Source organism: Mastigoproctus giganteus, chromosome 7 (assembly GCF_048544385.1).
Source record: "Mastigoproctus giganteus isolate SK-2022 chromosome 7, ASM4854438v1, whole genome shotgun sequence".
Lineage (NCBI taxonomy): Eukaryota > Metazoa > Arthropoda > Arachnida > Uropygi > Thelyphonidae > Mastigoproctus > Mastigoproctus giganteus.
This window is the reverse complement of record NC_143581.1, coordinates 222287072-222304957: the sequence shown is the minus strand read 5'-3', so window position 1 is coordinate 222304957 and position 17886 is coordinate 222287072. Positions and strand designations below refer to the sequence as shown.

General features: G+C 37.3%; 1 protein-coding gene across 2 annotated transcripts in view; it reads left to right on the top strand.

Moving 5' to 3' along the window:
• The first annotated feature begins 9828 nt into the window (after positions 1-9828).
• Positions 9829-17886, top strand: part of LOC150083714 (uncharacterized) — a 448219-nt gene continuing 440161 nt past the window's right edge. Inside the window, exon 1 of one of the 2 annotated variants that reach the window (XM_090378147.1) lies at positions 9829-10191. In XM_090378147.1, the coding sequence (XP_090234273.1) occupies positions 10093-10191 (99 nt within the window). In that variant the 5' untranslated portion in view covers positions 9829-10092. Of the gene's footprint in view, positions 10192-10295; positions 10368-17886 lie in introns of those variants that run through there. The other variant, XM_090378155.1, reaches the window with a different exon arrangement.

Sequence of the window (17886 nt, the reverse complement as noted above, 5' to 3'; positions counted from 1 at the left end):
ATTGCATACATTCCCCTCTAAATTTACAACTCAAATTCCATTTCTTGCTTATCACTTAACTAAACATTCTGGACCATCCCCAGTGCTAGTAATAATTTCGTTACCTGAAGCTTCGTAATAAAAAATTTCGATTTTTATAGCTCTTAATATTAAAATATTAAAAATTTATTTATTTTTCTATAACGAATTCATTCGAACGAACACTTCCTAACGCCATCTTCTGGATATGATGATGCTGATGACTGTAGCTTTAAAATATACATAAGATTTTATTTATTTTAATAATTAATTTTGAATGCAATATGTAGCTTGAATGCAACTAGTAGCTTCATAAATTTAAGTAAGCCCATTTAAATTGAGACAAGCCAATTTCTTTGGCTGGTCTCAGTAAATTTCCTTGTTATACATTTTTATTTACTTTTTTTTATTAAAAAGCTTCATGAACATGAAAAATAGATAAATATACTTAGTAATTAATTATTAATAGTTATTTATTTAAATTTATTTTCATTTTTTAGAATTTATACCGCTTCGCATAAACAAAAGTAAGTGGGGTTGTTTTTGAAAATGTTACTAGATGGCGCCACAGTGTAGTTCTTTATCAATCATCTTCATTTTGTTTAAAAAAGAAAGAAATTTGATTTGTTGTTTAGGCAAGTTTGTATTAATGTTAATGATAATTTAATTTCTTCTTAGTTAAGTATTACTTCTAATGGATCAATCTGTTCATCTGTTGATATCTAATGATGTAATTTAAGTAAATTGATTTCGAAAATGAACTACTTTTTTTTAGTTTATGAACTACTATTTTCTTTTTGCTTTAATTGACTGTATTTAAAAGTGAAAAAATATTATTGCTGTTAAAAGTACTATTAAAACAGGAAGAGTTATTTTACTATACTAAAAAACAAGTTCTTTAGAAAAGATTACTGCATCAAATTTTACATGCATATAACGATGCAATAACTAAAGTGTGGTTTACCTACTACACTCATGTTCCACCCTGAAAGAGTTAGCATTAGCATTAGTAGAGGCATATGATGCAAGAAAGCAAGCTTATTCAGCATCAGCCAAAAAAAAAAAAAAAAAAAAAAAAAAAACCCCACTCCCATTTCACCCATCTGTTCGTTCGAAATACCTGTCCAGTTGAGCTTTAAATTTGTTTAGGCTATCAACTTCTACAACAAGTGATGGAAGTCGGTTCCACCAACCAACCACCCGCTGGCCAAAGGCAAATTTCCGCACATCTATCCGACATCCGTCCTTCCTCAATTTGAATTTATGCCCTCTGAGGTGATTATTCTGAGCAAGATGAAGAATCCCATTGGCATTGAGCATGCTCAAACCATTCAAAGCCTTATACACCTCTATCAGATCACCTCGCCGGTGCCTAGTCTCCAGACTCTGTAATTTGCAAAACTTAAGCCTTTCTTCGTAAGAGCAACCCTTTGTTCCATTCACTAATCTTGTTGCCCTTCTCTGTACCCGTTCCAGCAGTTCTACATCCTTCTTGAAATGAGGCCTCCAGACCTGTATACAGTACTCAGGTACTGGAACTGTTTGTAAATTTTTGCTTCTGTACATCGTTGATGCAAATTGTCTAATCGAGTGGCCGGAGCAAAAGTTATAGACCGTGAATGTATGCCACTAAAGCCCAAACTTTCATTCGTTGTGGTTACACAAGCTCCGTCGTGTTGATATCGTGCAAATGTTTAAAAAGTTGGAAATGAAATAAGATACAGAGCCATGGGTACAATCAGTGTGGCAAGTCCAATTAAGTCAGCATAAAAAGTAGGCTGAATAGTGATTAGGTTTACAATCAGTGTGGCAAGTCCAATTAAGTCAGCATAAAAAGTAGGCTGAATGGTGATTAGGTTGCAGGGACGTGCAATGGTATCCAGGGGAGCGGGCCCGAGTGCACAGTTGGTAGAGGGCACTGCTTTTGTTAAAGCTATATTATATCCATTTTCAGGGACCCCCTTTCGTGTTGAGTCCCGGGTGCATTGCATACAGCGCATTCCCCCTCCTCTCTTTTTGCACGGCCCGGACAGTTTGTCTGAAAGACTCTTAAGTTAAGATGCCTAGCAAAGCAATGTATACCCAATTGTGTTTGAATTGGGTCACACAGTCGGATTCCGTGAAGCTGGGTGACCAAACTGGTGAATTTCTATTTAAGTTGTTCGAGAATCTGAAACCAGGACTGAATTAAGTTTAAAAGAGGCCCCGGCCATATTTAAATTTGAGGCCCCTTTAATATATATATATACAAATATTACGTAAGTTTTTATATTTATATTGTGAATAATAATTCCTTGATAAAAATGTAAACTAAGAGGTCAACAATGTTTTGTTTTTTGACTTAAAAAATAAAAAATAAAGTAATAATAAAAACAATTTTAACAGAAACTTTTAACGTATTTATTGTACAATAAAAAGGTACAAATTTGTATAAGAATAAAATGTAAACACTTAAGTTTAAGAATGCTTTTATATTACATGTTTTCTTTGTTTTTATTATTATTATTATTATTTTATTATTATTAGAAATTTTTATCAGTACTTCAGAAAATATTTACACTGAAAATGAGGCCCTCCCCTTCGGGTGAGGGCCCCGGCCATGGCTGGTTTAGCCGTAGTGCTAACGCGGCCCTGCCTGGAGCAGTTGTTGTTGGGTTTTTTAGGCGCATCAGCAACTAAGGCCATGTTGCTCCGTGTATATTGTCTCTAAATTGCGTGTGTTCTGAGGTCGATTTTCTGTTTTGCTGATCGAAAAACCCGAGTTTCCTGCAGAAAAAACCCATGCTACCCTCGCCTGAGACCGACTAACTCAGTCAAGTTGTGAAAAAGACCCATAAAAATTCCTCTTGTCATCGGTGGGATTCGAACTCAAGTCTTTTCCACCCGGTGTGGAGAGGGTGGCGATCCTACTAACTGTGCTACCCACGAGAGCACCTGGAGCAGCTGGTCAATGCTGGCAAGTGGATAACAGAACATACCCATAACAAGCATTCACAGGTTAAATTGAATTATCTTCATTGGTGCAAGTACTAGGAGCAATAATACTCATCACGGCGACATGGCCAGGAGTTTTACATTAAAGCAGAAAATGATATACTGTATGTGATTAGAAATGGGAAAAGGAAAAGTTGCATAAGAAATTATAAATTACACAAAAATTAAAAAACATATAAAAAATGAAATTATAATAAATAGAAAAATATTAAAAGAAAAAATATGAACATCGTAGAACAAATCAAGAACAATTAAAAACAATGGCAGGAAAGTTGAATCAAAATCAAACCATGGATTTTGATAAAACAAACGCAGATGAGAAACAATTGTTGTTACCGCTCAAAAACCCACCACGTTGGGGATTAGAGAGGTGGATGGCTGCTGTCGATGTTTAGTAAGCTGCACAGATTACGCCACGAAATTTGGAAGGAGTTATTCCGGTTGATCAGATGCGATCCGCTCTAGGAGAATGCGACGGTATTTTTAATCGGTAGCCATTTTCTGCAAGTTAATTCCAAAATGTTGCGGTGCCTGTATTTTAGAGAGTGCCTGGGCAGGTAGAAAAAGAGCACTCAGACAAACATCAAAATGTGGAGACCTGATAATTGGTCGGCCGATTTCACACAACACATTTGCTTTTTTAGAAGGATTAGAATTGATGTTTACTCATCTTTGAGACGTCCAATATCAAGAAGCAAAAGTAGACAATTGGCGGAGACAAGATTGTGTGCTGTCTTCCTGGTAAAAGAGGTGTTCTTCTCTTTATTCAAAAAATAGAATGTAGGAGTGAATTTCTCTTTAATGGAAAACGCCATGGCTGAGTTAGTCGGTCTTAGGCGTAGATAGCAAGGTTTTTTCTTCCGAGAAACTGGGGTTTTTTTTGTCCAGAAAAACAGCAAACCGACCAGAGAACACACAATTTACAGACACAAATACAGGTTTATGTATTAAATTATTGGTAACCCAAATATAATAATTTGATTTTTTTTAAAGGGAATCGATGAATTATAGTGCGATGGTACCCCTTTTTAAACCATTTATCATTGTTTTTGCTCAAGGTACTTTCACTGGTTTAACTGTATTTCGATCTGTCGTTTTGTCACTTCGTCAACCCTCTTCAGTGCTCGAATTAGAAAATATTAACAACATAGGCGCTAATATGAGTACGCCAATGCTCGTACACTATTCTTCAAAATGTATTGGAACGGTAAATGAACAAGAAAATTTAATGCAAAATATGATCTCCCCTGAGCTGTACTGACAGCGACAACTCTCTTTGTAGGACACAGTCTATAAATTTTTGATATGTGGAGTTGGAATCTTGCTCTCCAGGATGCGGATAGTTTTTAATTTCAATTTGGACGTTTTGTTCTGGCTCCCAACATTCCAGAGGTTTAGTTGGATTCAGATCTGGACTGGAAATAGCAGTCTCACCACATTATTCTCTTGAAAGTACTTTGTAAAATTTAAATAAAATAAATTTTCCGTTTATACTCCGGGACGACCAAACGGTCAGAGGAGTTCACAAGATAGACAGAATACGAGAAACAGCACCGTATTTAACGGTCACGGGCTTGAACCCCGGTCACTTAAGGCACGTGTACTTATGCACCCGTGTGCATGACCACTCGGCTACGGCGGCCGTCTAACTGTGCTGACCGTGCTTGGTGACACAGAGCGTTGGAATAACGATAGAAATACGGCCATCTCACCAAAGAATCACTACAATGCAGTAAGCTAGAATGGTATCTGCATTTGTGATTTAGTCATTGGCAAGCGCGGACCAAGCTCAAATCATGTAAAATCGCTCCATACCATCACTAAACTCCACAGTTGGTTCAATTCAACGTGGGTGGTTCGTTCTTTATGCATATACCACGCATAAGTGTTCCTATACAGTTGTGATTCCTCAGATGAATTACGACTACTGTATGTAACGTGTTCATCACTCTACGTTATTGCTCGATGCGTAATTTCAGTGTTCTTTCAGTGCTCCATCCTCTGATAATGCGAATTTCTTCAAGACAGTTTCAGATTACGAGCAGCTGAAAAACCTTGGTAACCCATTCTATGAAGCGTTTTTCTGACAGTTGTCACACAACTGTACAGTTATATTTTTCAATTGCCTCTCGAGTCAAATTATTAAGGTTGCCTATAGCGATTTCCTCTAAACTATCCGTTTCAGCTGACACCATTAATGGGAGCGAGTAATGTGGTCTACTCCTAACTGGCTTGGGATGAATTCCCGTCTTCCAGTGACGGATGTTTCGAACAGTTGATTTTGGGTCTCCTACTTTTACTGGCGCCTCCGTAGCCAGGCGGGCAGGAGCAGCAGTGCGTAGCACACGCTTCTTGATTAGACCGGGGTTCGAGCCCGTGACCACCAAATACGGAGGATGCGGAAAGGTCAGGAATGACCACCGCATATCCCCGGAGCAATATGGCCTTAGTTGCTAATGCTCCTAAAAACCAAACAACAACAACAACAATTACACTTCTTGTGAAGGCAGCTAGGTCATTTTTTCATCTTGGTCTGTTCTATCTACATGCCTTTGAGGGTGCATAACCTTTATATCCAACTTTTAGCTAGTACCGCTATGTACGCCCTCGCCGGTAGTAGAGTGCATATAAGCACCATCCTCCCCACACTGAGTGGAAAAGGCCCAGGTTCGAATCCCGTCAATTCTGTCCGCAAACAGATAAATCGACACAGAACACAAGCAGTTTACAGACATAATATACGGCGGAATATGGTTTAGGTCTCTAATGCGCCTAAAATCCCTACAAGAACAATAACTGCCATGTACTTCTCCTGTGACTCTTCTGGAACTAACCATCAACTTCTCAGATGTGAGGCATCTAAAATCAATGTTAGACAATCGCGTATTTGGCAAACAAGATAAAATTAACACATGAAAACGTTATGCGAATATACCAGTTCTCATTGCTCCTCACATTCCGATCCTATGGTTAATTTCTGGGATTAAACTATGCAGTGTATATATCATTGACCTCTTGCTTGACGCATTCAATTCCGTCCTCGTAACAGGAGTTTACCCTGCTATCTGGAACACATATTTTGTTTCTCCCGTTCCAAAAAAAGTCTAACCCAAAATCGCCTAATAACTACAAACCAATTTCCGTAGGATGCACTTTCCTCAGAATCTTGGAAAAAGCCATACTTCCTGCTCTCACCCATCACATGTTCGGCCACAAACCTCCATACCTCCAAAGTGTACTACCTGGACGATCCACGATCACCAACCTCTTGGACACACTGTTCAGAATTGAAAGTACCTTAAGCAACAGAGAGCAACTGGATATTGTGTTCCTCGACATTAAGGCGGCCTTTGACAATCTGTCCACCCATGCATTATGTACCATACTGTGCAACTACTTCAAAATCTCTGGCAACATCCTAGTTTTCCTTAGGAAACTCCTTCAGTCCAGGACCCTATGGATCAGAAATCAAAACCATAATTACCACATTCTCTGCTCCAGAGGGCTCCCCCAAGGGGGCGTTCTCTCTGGCGCCCTCTTCGCCGCATCTTTAGAACCCTTCCTATCAAACCGTACTAATTTTACCACCTACGCAGATGATATTAAGTTCTTCATCATCACAAAATGCCCCAAGTCTTTCCAGTCTATTACTGTGAGCTCCAACCGACAGCTACATGAACTGGAAAACTACCTTCATGCGATTGGGCTCTCCATTAATAAAGAGAAACCTTCACAACTCTCTATCACCAAGAAGAAAAATACCAACGATGTGAATATCATTATAGCGAACTCCCCAGTTAAAAAAGTCACCCAACATAAAGATTTGGGTGTCACCTGGGACAAAGACCTTACCTTCTTGCCTCACTTTAATGCCACTCGAACGAAAACATATTCGGCTTTATGGGCAGTAAAACAAGAGACCTCCAACTTCCATAACCCGGACCTTATCATTCCTTTATATGCCTTTATATTCATTTTCCAAATTCCTTTATATGCCTCGACTATATGGTCCTCAGCACCCTCATCATACCAAGCCAGATTCCTCTCCCTGGAATTCTGGATCTTGAAATAGCTAATTGCCGGGCTAACACCTACAATCTCAAAATCTGTTCTGGTCACCAATCTTAATACGCGTCCTTGGAGGTATCACATCATCTCAGGACCCTTCTTACCCTCTCTCAGCTTCTATCCGGAAAACTGAGCTCACCTGATATATGGGATATCATCGCCAGACCGTCCGACAGGAGAAGATACCAGTCCAGCACTTCCCCATACAGATCGAAGCTGCGTGGCATGTCCTCCCTGGACAACATGTTTCCACATAACTCCTTCCAAATTTTTAATAGATTAGCCATAGACGCTGAGAAATTTTGCAAGGACAGAACCTACAGATCTTCCATTCTTGCAGACATGTATGCCTTAGTCATGCTCTAGATGGAATCTCTGTGATGCCGCACTATCCACGCTCCGATGTATCCGTATGCACTTTTTTTAAGGCCGTATACAATGCATTTGTCTGTATTTTATGTTTTATCTCTGTGTGTAACTCATGTCCTCTAGCTGCATAGCTGTAAAGGGACATTTATTCGGAAATAAATTGATATTAATAATAATAATAATAATTGGCAACCGAGAAATGGTAAAAAAAATTGGACCTTGAACTTAATTTAAAAAAAACGAAGTGAACTGTCACGTTCCGATGCAGTTCGAACGTCTTGATTCGAACAGTCCAGCTGGAATCAAGAAAGTTTCATTCAGTTTGTTCTCATTGTCGGCATGCTATTACTGGGTCTGTCCATTGATTTATCTCCTATTGACCATATCTGGTATATGGTGGGACAGTTTAGTCCATGCCCCACCGAACTGAACCATAGTGGCTTTAAGCGAACTGTTAACCTAGGCATGTAGGAATATTTGACTATTTTACTAATGTGCATAACGGCTCACTTTGTTACCAGATGTGTTCATACTTCTTACTGATGTATGCTGATTTTCCGAATTAAATCGTTCATTCTGATCACCACTTGCTCTTTAGTTTAATCTGTATACCAAAGCTCTGATGCTACGTTATTTGGTATTGTCTAAGAAACTGATGCCATGAAGCATCAGTATGTTGCGTTTGTTTTCTTAATGAAAAACCCACGCCTCCTCTTCCAACGATCTGTATTTCAACTACAGTGTGAAAAGAGCCCATAAATTTTCCAGACTGGCTTTTTCCAGAGTGTGGATATTACACACTCGTGGAAGGATAGCGACTGTAAATTTATAAATTGTGCACATTTTGAAAAGTATATGTATTATCTGTTTTAAGCCCTATTTTTCTATATTTAAGTTCAATTTTAGACAAGGAATAACAAAAATCTATGATAAATTAATAACGTTATTTAAATTTTGAATAGCACCATCATAACGACGTTCTGAATCCTTTACATAAAAAATACAAAATCTGCTGCTAATTAATATAGATATTGCATATCTATATTAATAGAATAATAAAACTTAATATTCTTTCCTTTTTAGTATAATATTTTATCGCTTTTCAAGCCTGTTTTGTGATTTTTAAAACAGACAGCCCTGCTTCTAAACCTATATTTTTGTTTTTAAGATCCGGCAACCTAGTTTAGAAGGGGGACTGAATTGTGAAAGATCGTCCCTGACCCAGCATGTACTGCGGAAAGGCTTTTTAATTTAACTCTTGCTTTTCGTGGCTTATATGGCAACATTAATACAATTCGGTTTTGCTTCTGTACTGATTTAGTCATGTTGGGAGGTCAAATAACTAAATTATAACCTCAAGGCAATGCATAGTAAATTGTAGAAAATAAGATTAATTTCTTCACTGAATCACTAATTATCTGTTAATTAGTTCATATTCTTAAGGGACACATTTTGTTCTGCATTTTTTATATTAGCAAAATCAATCCAGAATACTTGCGTAACTTAATATACGAGATGCCCCCCCCCCCCTCTCCATTAAAAAAAATATTTTTAGCCATTGTTAGAGTGTGAATATTGAAACAGAAGTTGATGATATTATGAACGGGCAAAGTTCAAGTTGTGGATGTTTCCAATTTATAGCTGTGTAGACTTTAGATAAGTAGAAATGTGAAGAAAATAGCACTTAATCTCTGAAGATAATTTCCCATGCTGCACTTGGCGATGTTCCCTAAAGTTTGAACTTAGACAGTTAATAATTTATCAGTGAATTATTATGATAATATCATAATTTAATAAATAACTTATAAAATGCTGTATTCATACTTAAACTTGCACTTGGAGATAATCTCCATCAGGTATGTGTTTTTTTTAAACACTTTTTAAGTAGTAGCTTAATTTTCTATTAATTTTCTTTAATTCAATATTCATTAGTATTTGTTCTGGTTTAATTTTCTGTCCCTGTCCTATTATTTTATTTTATTTTAAACCTGTACCTATATGCAACTTGCATTAAAATTTCGTTTCGTATATATGGGTGACCAATTAGCCTACATCTGACAGTGATAGATTTCTTTCTTATTTACTGACCTGTTTCGGTTACTTTAAGCAACCACAAATCAGATAAATTTCTACAAAATATTTTATGAGATTGATAAAACAATGGAAACTCATTCAGGGACGATGTTTTTGTAACAAAAATCGCCGTTTAAAAATAAATGAGAAAATATTTCCACGTGAAAATTAATTTTGATCTCCCTAGATGGCGCCTTGGTTTCTTCAAAACTCAAACATCTTGTGGATGAGATGTGTATCGCTGTTGTAGCCATAATTAACTTCAATCGTATAAGGTCGGGGATTGCTCACAGTAGAACTCCCGTTTCTCCAGTGGGGTGGTGTGCGCGTTGGCATGTGGTGTAAGAGGATATCTTTCGTATGACAGCAGTCTAAATCACGGCGAACGGCATCTAGTGATGCGGCAGTACCGTTAAACGCATTGCGTCGTGCATCGAGGGCGGAGACTTGACTTCCCCCTTGCCATGTGACAGCGTAGAGCTGGTCCACGAGTGTGGCGATGATGCCAGCCTACAACCCGTAGAGTGACCCTCGTAGCTCTCCATCTGAGATCCCTTCTTACTGGACGACATGTCCGGCGTCTATTTTGTCACCCTCGTTGGGGGGCCACCCTGGGGATTCCGTATACAGGGTGGCAAGGACACCGGCCAGCCTCTTCGCGTGTCTCGGGTGAGTATTGCATACCTGACTTCTACCTTAGGTAACCATAGAGACACTCACGCGAACGGGAAATCGGTGTATGGGTTAGTGTGACGGCATCATCGTATGGCGTCATATCTACCTTCAGGATTACAACGTACCTGTAAACTATAAATTGCAGTGGAGACATCGGCACACTTGTGCAGGTAAGATTAAGTTATGTAACCGCGGGTTCCGATGCTTAGTACTTTCTCAGATGGATAAGTTTAATCCGTGCTAGGTCCATATTAACTTAGTGACCTTTGACTTTTGAAGAAGCCGAATTAGAAGATACGAAATTACGTTTCAAGGATTAAAAGACGAAATACAACTTCAGAATTGTTGTTTCTTGTAACTATTGGTAGTTGACGCCTTCATCGAATTTTCTGTTTTTAGACAGGCTTTCCCTTAGATGTTATGTGGAACTTGAAAATTTGTTTCCATTTTAATGCCAGCTGAGCTGAAAAAGAATACACGAAAATACGAATTTATTTTGAAGTTTTTGAGAAATTTGAAAACAAATTATAACTTAAAATATCGTTTAATTTTTTTGAGGGTTGGGAAAATAATGAAACTCCAAGCACAGTTTCTTTTAAAATGCAGTATTTGATTAATAATGAATTTCAGATAAAGTTTTTTTGTTTATCTGTAATTCATGCTTTTTATTTATTTCCAAAAAATTTCCTTTTAATATATAAATTTTTAAATGTTATTTTCATTTGAGAGCCTATGATTTCTGAATTTCAATGAAATATTCTGTTCTAATTAATATAAATTCATAGAATTTATATTAATTAGAACAGAAAATAGTTTTATTATATCATCTAAAAACTACTTTGTAATATTTTTTCATCATTGATAAAATGTATCCATTATTTAAATATATTTTTGCTGTATTAATGAATACAACTGTATCACATGTAATTTTCCATATTTTCGTAAAATATCCTGTTTACAATTTGTTGTTTGTTTATGAAGCTCTCTGTCACGTCATGTGTGACGTAAGTTCCGTTAACGTTATTATGTTCTTTGCATTTCCCCCCCTATTTTTATGGATTAACATACAGTATAAAGTAAAATGAATAACATTATTCAGTAATTACAAATTTTATTTAATTGCTAAATATATTTAATAATTTAATTAACATCATAGAATCCGATATTATTTACAAAAATTTCATCATATTTCACCATTGTCATATTAAGAATATGACAATGGTGAAATAGTTATGTAATTGCAATTTTTGGAGCTATATAAATTACTTATCGGCACAATAATAAAGAAGACCTAAATTAGGATTTTTTAAAACCTTCTTTAAAAAATAGTGTCAGCCATATTTCAGTTTTTCAGCATGCTGTGTAGATATTATTTGATGGGTTTCCTACTAGGAGAGTTACCTATATCTATTTATACCCAATTGTAAGCAGGGATTCTCCTCGCTTTGGAAGAAGCAGGGCCAGCATCTCTCTCTCTCTCTCTCTCTCTCTCTCTCTCTCTCTCTCTCTCTCAGAGGTGAACTTGTGTCTACTGGAGGTTGGGTTTCCTTGGAGTTATCGTTACTGAAATTCCTTTGCGTTTCTCTTCAGGAAGCTCCGCTTTACTTCCCCTCTCCACATAGTTTATCCCCTCCCCCCTAAAAAAAAAAAAAAAAAGAGGAACGGGGATTACCTGAGTTCCACATATTCAGTGATGTGGGGAAAGGCCACACTTGGGTGTTGTTACTCTCGGTTCGACAAATGTGGTTACCGAGCCGTTTCAGCCGATGCCTGCTTTTATTCATTATACAGAACCAGTATAAAATTTCATCAGATAATTCCCTTTAGGTTTACTGTTGGCGAGCAATTGGGAGGGGGGGGGGGGTAGAGAATGCAACAAAAAACAAAACAGAAAGACACTTTAAAGTAAATATAGTGTAAAGTAGAATAGGCTGAACACTGCGACTTATTCAAGTTTTTATTTTTTTAAATTCTGCATTCTTCATTCACAGATTTTTCCCTCACCAGTACCTATTTTATAAGATGACTATTACACCATCTACCCTACTTCAACGACTTCCTGGTGCATCTGTACTCAGCACAGCAAAATAATTGGACCATACGTTGATTAGCTTAATAATGACAGAAAGGAAATGCCAGTTACTATACCGGAAATGACTCATTCGCGTACAGAAATAATAAAAGCGCAGTTCGTGTTTTTCGGTGTACGTTTTGCTGGGTTACCGGTACTAATAATTTTTTTTCCCTTTTTCTTTTCTTTAACTTTTCCCTTTTTTTATTTTTTTGTAGGGTATAATTTCTACCCTATCTTTTTTAATTTTTTTTTGTTTTTTTGATCCTATCATCAGGAAAATATTTGTTACCCTCCATGCCCCCCAAAGCAAGTAATTCGCATTAAAATTTCACTTAGTGCAAATTCAGAATGTATAAAATATCTTAGTGACCAGTTAGTTTATATTTGACAAAGATGGATTTGATTTTGGCATTCTTTTGTCATGTTTTTCCGCTTTCCTTTGGAAACCTTCCAGACATTTAAATGTGTTTGAAATGGCTGCACGCAAACAAGTGACGTCATATCAATCATTTTGTTTTAACTTTTGTCACAGTTATTAGAAGACGCAATTACGGATTGAAGACAATTCATTCATTTTCTGCTTTTATTGCTTTGTTTAAACTAGCAGTAGCATAAAGTTAAAATTTAAAACTGCTGTTGAAATTAAGATTTCATTAGCTTTAAGATTAGGATTTAGATGTAGAATGAGTAGTTAGGGTTAGTCATAAATGAGATAATAGGAGATATGGTTTCAGTTAGGTGTTTAGGTTTTTGATTAAAACGAGGACGCCCTCCTGGGTAGCGCAGTTGGTAGAATCGCCGTCCTTCCCACACCGGGTGGAAAAGTTCGAGTTCCGTCGATCACGAGAGGAATTTTTATGGGCCTTTTACACAACGTGGCTGAGTTAGTCGGTCACATCCTAAAGTAGCATGGTTTTTCCTCCCGGAGTCCAGCAAACAGAAAATTTTCATCCAGCAAACAGAAAATCGACTACAGAACACACGCAGTTTATAGACAGTATATACAGAGCAATATGGCACACGCAGGAACTTGCTTGCAAAAAATGACTTTTTACTCAAAAGTCGCTAATGCTCCTAAAACAGCAATAAAATGAGGACATAGGAATCGGTAGCGTCACCACCAAGAATAAGGGCGCAAACTAGCATACTCCCCCCTACCCAGTGGTGGATTTAAGCATAACCTCTTAAGGCCTTAGTTATGGGGTACCGAAATCATTATATCTATGGTAAAATAACCTACTATTCAGATTAAAATAATTCATAAAAAACGTTCCGTTATGTTATGCAAGTAGATGTACACTATATGACCAAAAGTATTCACACACACACACACTTGCAAAAAACGACTTTTTACTCAAAAGTCTAAACATAGCAGAGCCACCTTTTACCTTTAGACAGCTTTATCTCTGTTGGGTGTACTGTCTACATTTGTATAGTAAGTATCGGCCAAATTTGTCTCTTACTCCTGTAAAATATCTGCCAGAGCCGGTTTGGAAGAAGGGTGTTTTGATTGTAATCTAAATTCTCACAACACCAATTCTCACAACAGGTTTACAATGGAGTTGAGGTCTGAGATGAATACTCCAACGTTTTTCGACGTCTCTATGGCCGTTGCTGCGTGGCTGTTGTAGATTTTTAGGAGCATTGGCGACTAAGGCCCTATTTCTGCGTGTATACTGTCTCTAAATTGTGTTTTCTGAGGTAGATTTTCTGTTTTTGTTGGACAAAAAACCCGAGTTTCCGGAAGAAAAACCATGCTATCTTCTCCTAAGACCAACTAACTCAGCCACGTTGTGAAAAAAGGCCCGTAAATTCCTCCCGTCATCGTCGGGACTGGAACTCAGGTCTTTCCCACCCGGTGTGGGGAGGACGGCGATCTAACCAACTGTGCTACCCACGAGGGTGGCGCCTCCGTAGCCAGGTGGGAAGGAGCAGCAGTGCGTAGCACATGCTTCTTGATTAGACCGGGGTTCGAGCCCGTCACCACCAAATACGGAGGATTATGGAGCAATATGGCCTTAGTTGCTAATGCTCCTAAAAACCAAATAACTAACCCACGAGGGTTCGCTGCGTTGCATGGAGCATTGTCGTGCTGATGCCAGAGTATGAAAACTACGCGGAGATGGGGGAAACTCCTGGTGCCGTTTGACCCTAAACACACTTTACACTTTACTACTGCCAGAGTGTAGATAGCGTGTAATTGTCCAAAACGCCCAAGTCATGGGCATAATGTGTTCAAACATTACTGCGTCCAAGACCAAGCCTTCTAAAACAACCTCAAGCATGAATGTCGGGAACAACGCTCCAAACATCGTTTTACATTATCGAATGTGACGTTAGGCTTATGCACGGTTCCTACCATTGAATTCATGCATGTTTCTGTGGCCTTTTGATCCTGCTACCTGATGTTTACCTCGCAGGTGATACAGTGGTTATAATCATTCTCCTCCGACTTCTTCTCCTCGGAATATAGAGCCTGGGTTTAATCCGTAAATGGCGCGAGGAATTTTCATTGGCATTTTAACAACGTGGCTGAGTTAATCGGTCTCGGACGAAGTTTGCACGTTTTTTTTTTTTTTTTATCCCAAGTTTTTTCGTCCAGCAAACCGACGAAAAAATACATGCAGTTATAGACACAATATACTGTACTGATGCCACATAACCTCAGTTATACACTCATAACTTAACCTGTTTCCGCAGACAACTTACACAGACTACCCTCTTAATGGTTCATCGACTTGAAGTTTGTGGTATTCTGATGTGATATCCAACCACTATGCCATGCTATAAATGTGTATGTTCTTATTTGCAACTTATACTGGCTTTTAACATAGTGCTACTACACAGGTACATACCCATGAGCTTTATATTGGTAAGTCCGAGCCGATACGCATGTGTAGGGACTTAATGAAGAGTCCTAAACCATGAGTCCTAAAAAAAGGTATTAACTCAAATTATGGAGTGAGTATTACTTCATGCGGAGAGTGGACCTATTATGGCTCCCTCCCCGTCACAAATTATGATTTATCTAAATTTGAATTAGATCAAAATTGTTTATCCTCGAAATAGTTGAACTTAGCAAAGCTCAAAAAAATGGAAATATTTTATGATATCCAACAACCAAGTGACATTTATCGCGGTTTTAGTACCATCTATATTTATTACTATCATGAATTACAAAAGGTGTTTCGAGGCTTCTGGAAATAACTTTTTTTATTAATATAACTGCTTTAAAGATTTAATAAAAATTTGCACTAATTTGCATTTCATAAAATGAAATTTAAATTCTCTATTTTTGTGTAGCAAAACAAGCTGTAGTATACGATGAAGAGAAAATTTTCATTTAAGTTGCAACGTATACTCAAGTATTTCTTCAGTTAATAACCAATGGAACAAGCAGAATTAAAATGTTTAGGGCTAACTTATATTCTAATGGCTTCTTCAAACAACCTACGCTCTATGACGCTTTTCGTATATCATTTTAATTAACTACTTTTAACTTATGCTCATTAATTATATTTAATTTTTATCAATAAATTACACTTCATCTCTATTAATCAATTAATATAAATTAAATCTATTAATTAATCAATTAATTAATAATCATTAATTACCAATTGATAATTAATTAAGAATGATTAATGTAATCTTAGAGTGCTACCTCCTTTATTAGACTAGACAAAGACAGTAGCAAATATAAAATCGAGAAAGGAGTTCGACAAGGAGACACAGTATCTCCGAAGCTGTTTACTGCTGCCCTTGAGGAAGCTTTCGGAAGATTAGGTTGATCGCAGAAAGGAGTCAATGTGAACGGAGAGTACCTAAACCATTTACGATTTGTAGATGACATTGTGGTTATAAGCCATGATCCCAAAGAATTAGAGGAAAATCTTAATCAGTTATGCACAGTTAGTAAGGATTTTGGACTAAAGATGAACATGGCTAAAACAAAAGTAATGATGAACAAGTATGCCACAGAAAGGGAAATAATGATTGAAGGAACAGTAATTGAAAAGGTGGAGTCATATACTTATCTGGGACAAGTTATTAGCAGTAATAATGATAAATGGCTGGAAGTCAAGAGAAGAATAAATTTTGGATTTGGAATAAATTTCAGGAAATATAGTCACATACTGAAGAGCAATATCCCAGTTTGTCTGAAACGTAAAATAATGAATCAATGTATACTCCCCACCATGACTTATGGAAGTGAGACTTGGGCACTCACCAAAAGAATGGAAGAGAAGCTGAGAACTACACAGCGAAGAATGGAACGAATTATATTGGGAATCAGACTGTTAGATAAGAAGAGAAACACATGGATTAGGCAACAAACTCAAGTAAAGGACATTCTTATCAAAACTAAAGAACTAAAATGGTCTTGGGCAGGACACATAGTTCGAAGACATGATGACAGATGTAGTAAGAAAATAACAGAATGGTACCCAAGAGGAGCTAGAAGAAAACCTGGAAGACAAAGGCGGAGATGGATAGATGAAATTCATGAGTTTTTGGGTAGTAAATGGATGGCCAGTGCTAAAAACAGAAGGAACTGGAAAGTTGCTGGAGAGGCCTTCATCCTGCAGTGGATTGAAAATGGCTGATGATGATGAATGTAATCTTAATTACTCGTGGTTCACAGTTTTTATTTATATTAATTGTGATAATTAATATATTTATTTTTTGATCCAGTAGAGTAGTTCATTACATATTACTGTTCAAACAAATAAAATCAGTGATTTTAGCTACTGCCGGATTTGACCATTATGGGACGTAGGAAAATCTTTAAAAAAAAATTTGCCTGCGGATTTTTCATGCAATTTCGACACCTGAAATGAAGGCTGTGAAGAATTCAAACGTAGAATGGGAAATCTGCTGAAAGGAAGATTTTTATCAGAAAGTAAATCTTTCCCTGAATCATGGATTTTATTTATCCGTAAATAAATAAAAACCGTAAATAAAATGTCTAATTGAAGTAGAGTACCTGTAATTATGAGCAGTTGCTGTCGTCCAAAATGTAATAAGTAAAATCAAAAACACAGTCGAGGCTAAAAGACGATAGTCTCCAAAATATCATTTGTGGAAAGTGGCCAAGTCCAAAAATCTCATTGACACATTTTATTTCTTTATTTTGTGTCCTGTGTTAAAAATGTAATACCAAAAGTATTTAGACCCTCTAGATGTACAGAGTGGTACAAAAGATATATGAAAAGCAAAAACAGATTGTAAAACGTGCAGACAATAGCAGAGATATTAGAAACAAGCAGAGTGAGTCGCAGCAAGGCTTTTGCGGTTTTAAAAAAATCGTCGGCTACCACAGCACCCAATTTGTAACTGTGTGCGGCATTCAAACCTTTGAATTCGGCAATGTCATCCGTAGCCGATGCAGTGAATATTTGGAAGAACGAAAGCAATGTAGGTAGATATAGGTATGTTGAGGGTCACACGGCTCCGGGGATTTCTCCCATCTCCGCGTATGTTCTATGTATCGAGTGACAGTACCCTGTCTATGCGAAAGGTTTAAAAATAATGTATGGGTCATGTGGTATGTAGTTTGTTGTGCCCATTGTTCATCCGGCCTGTTGGCCGCCGGGCCCCAAGTGGGACCCAGCGTT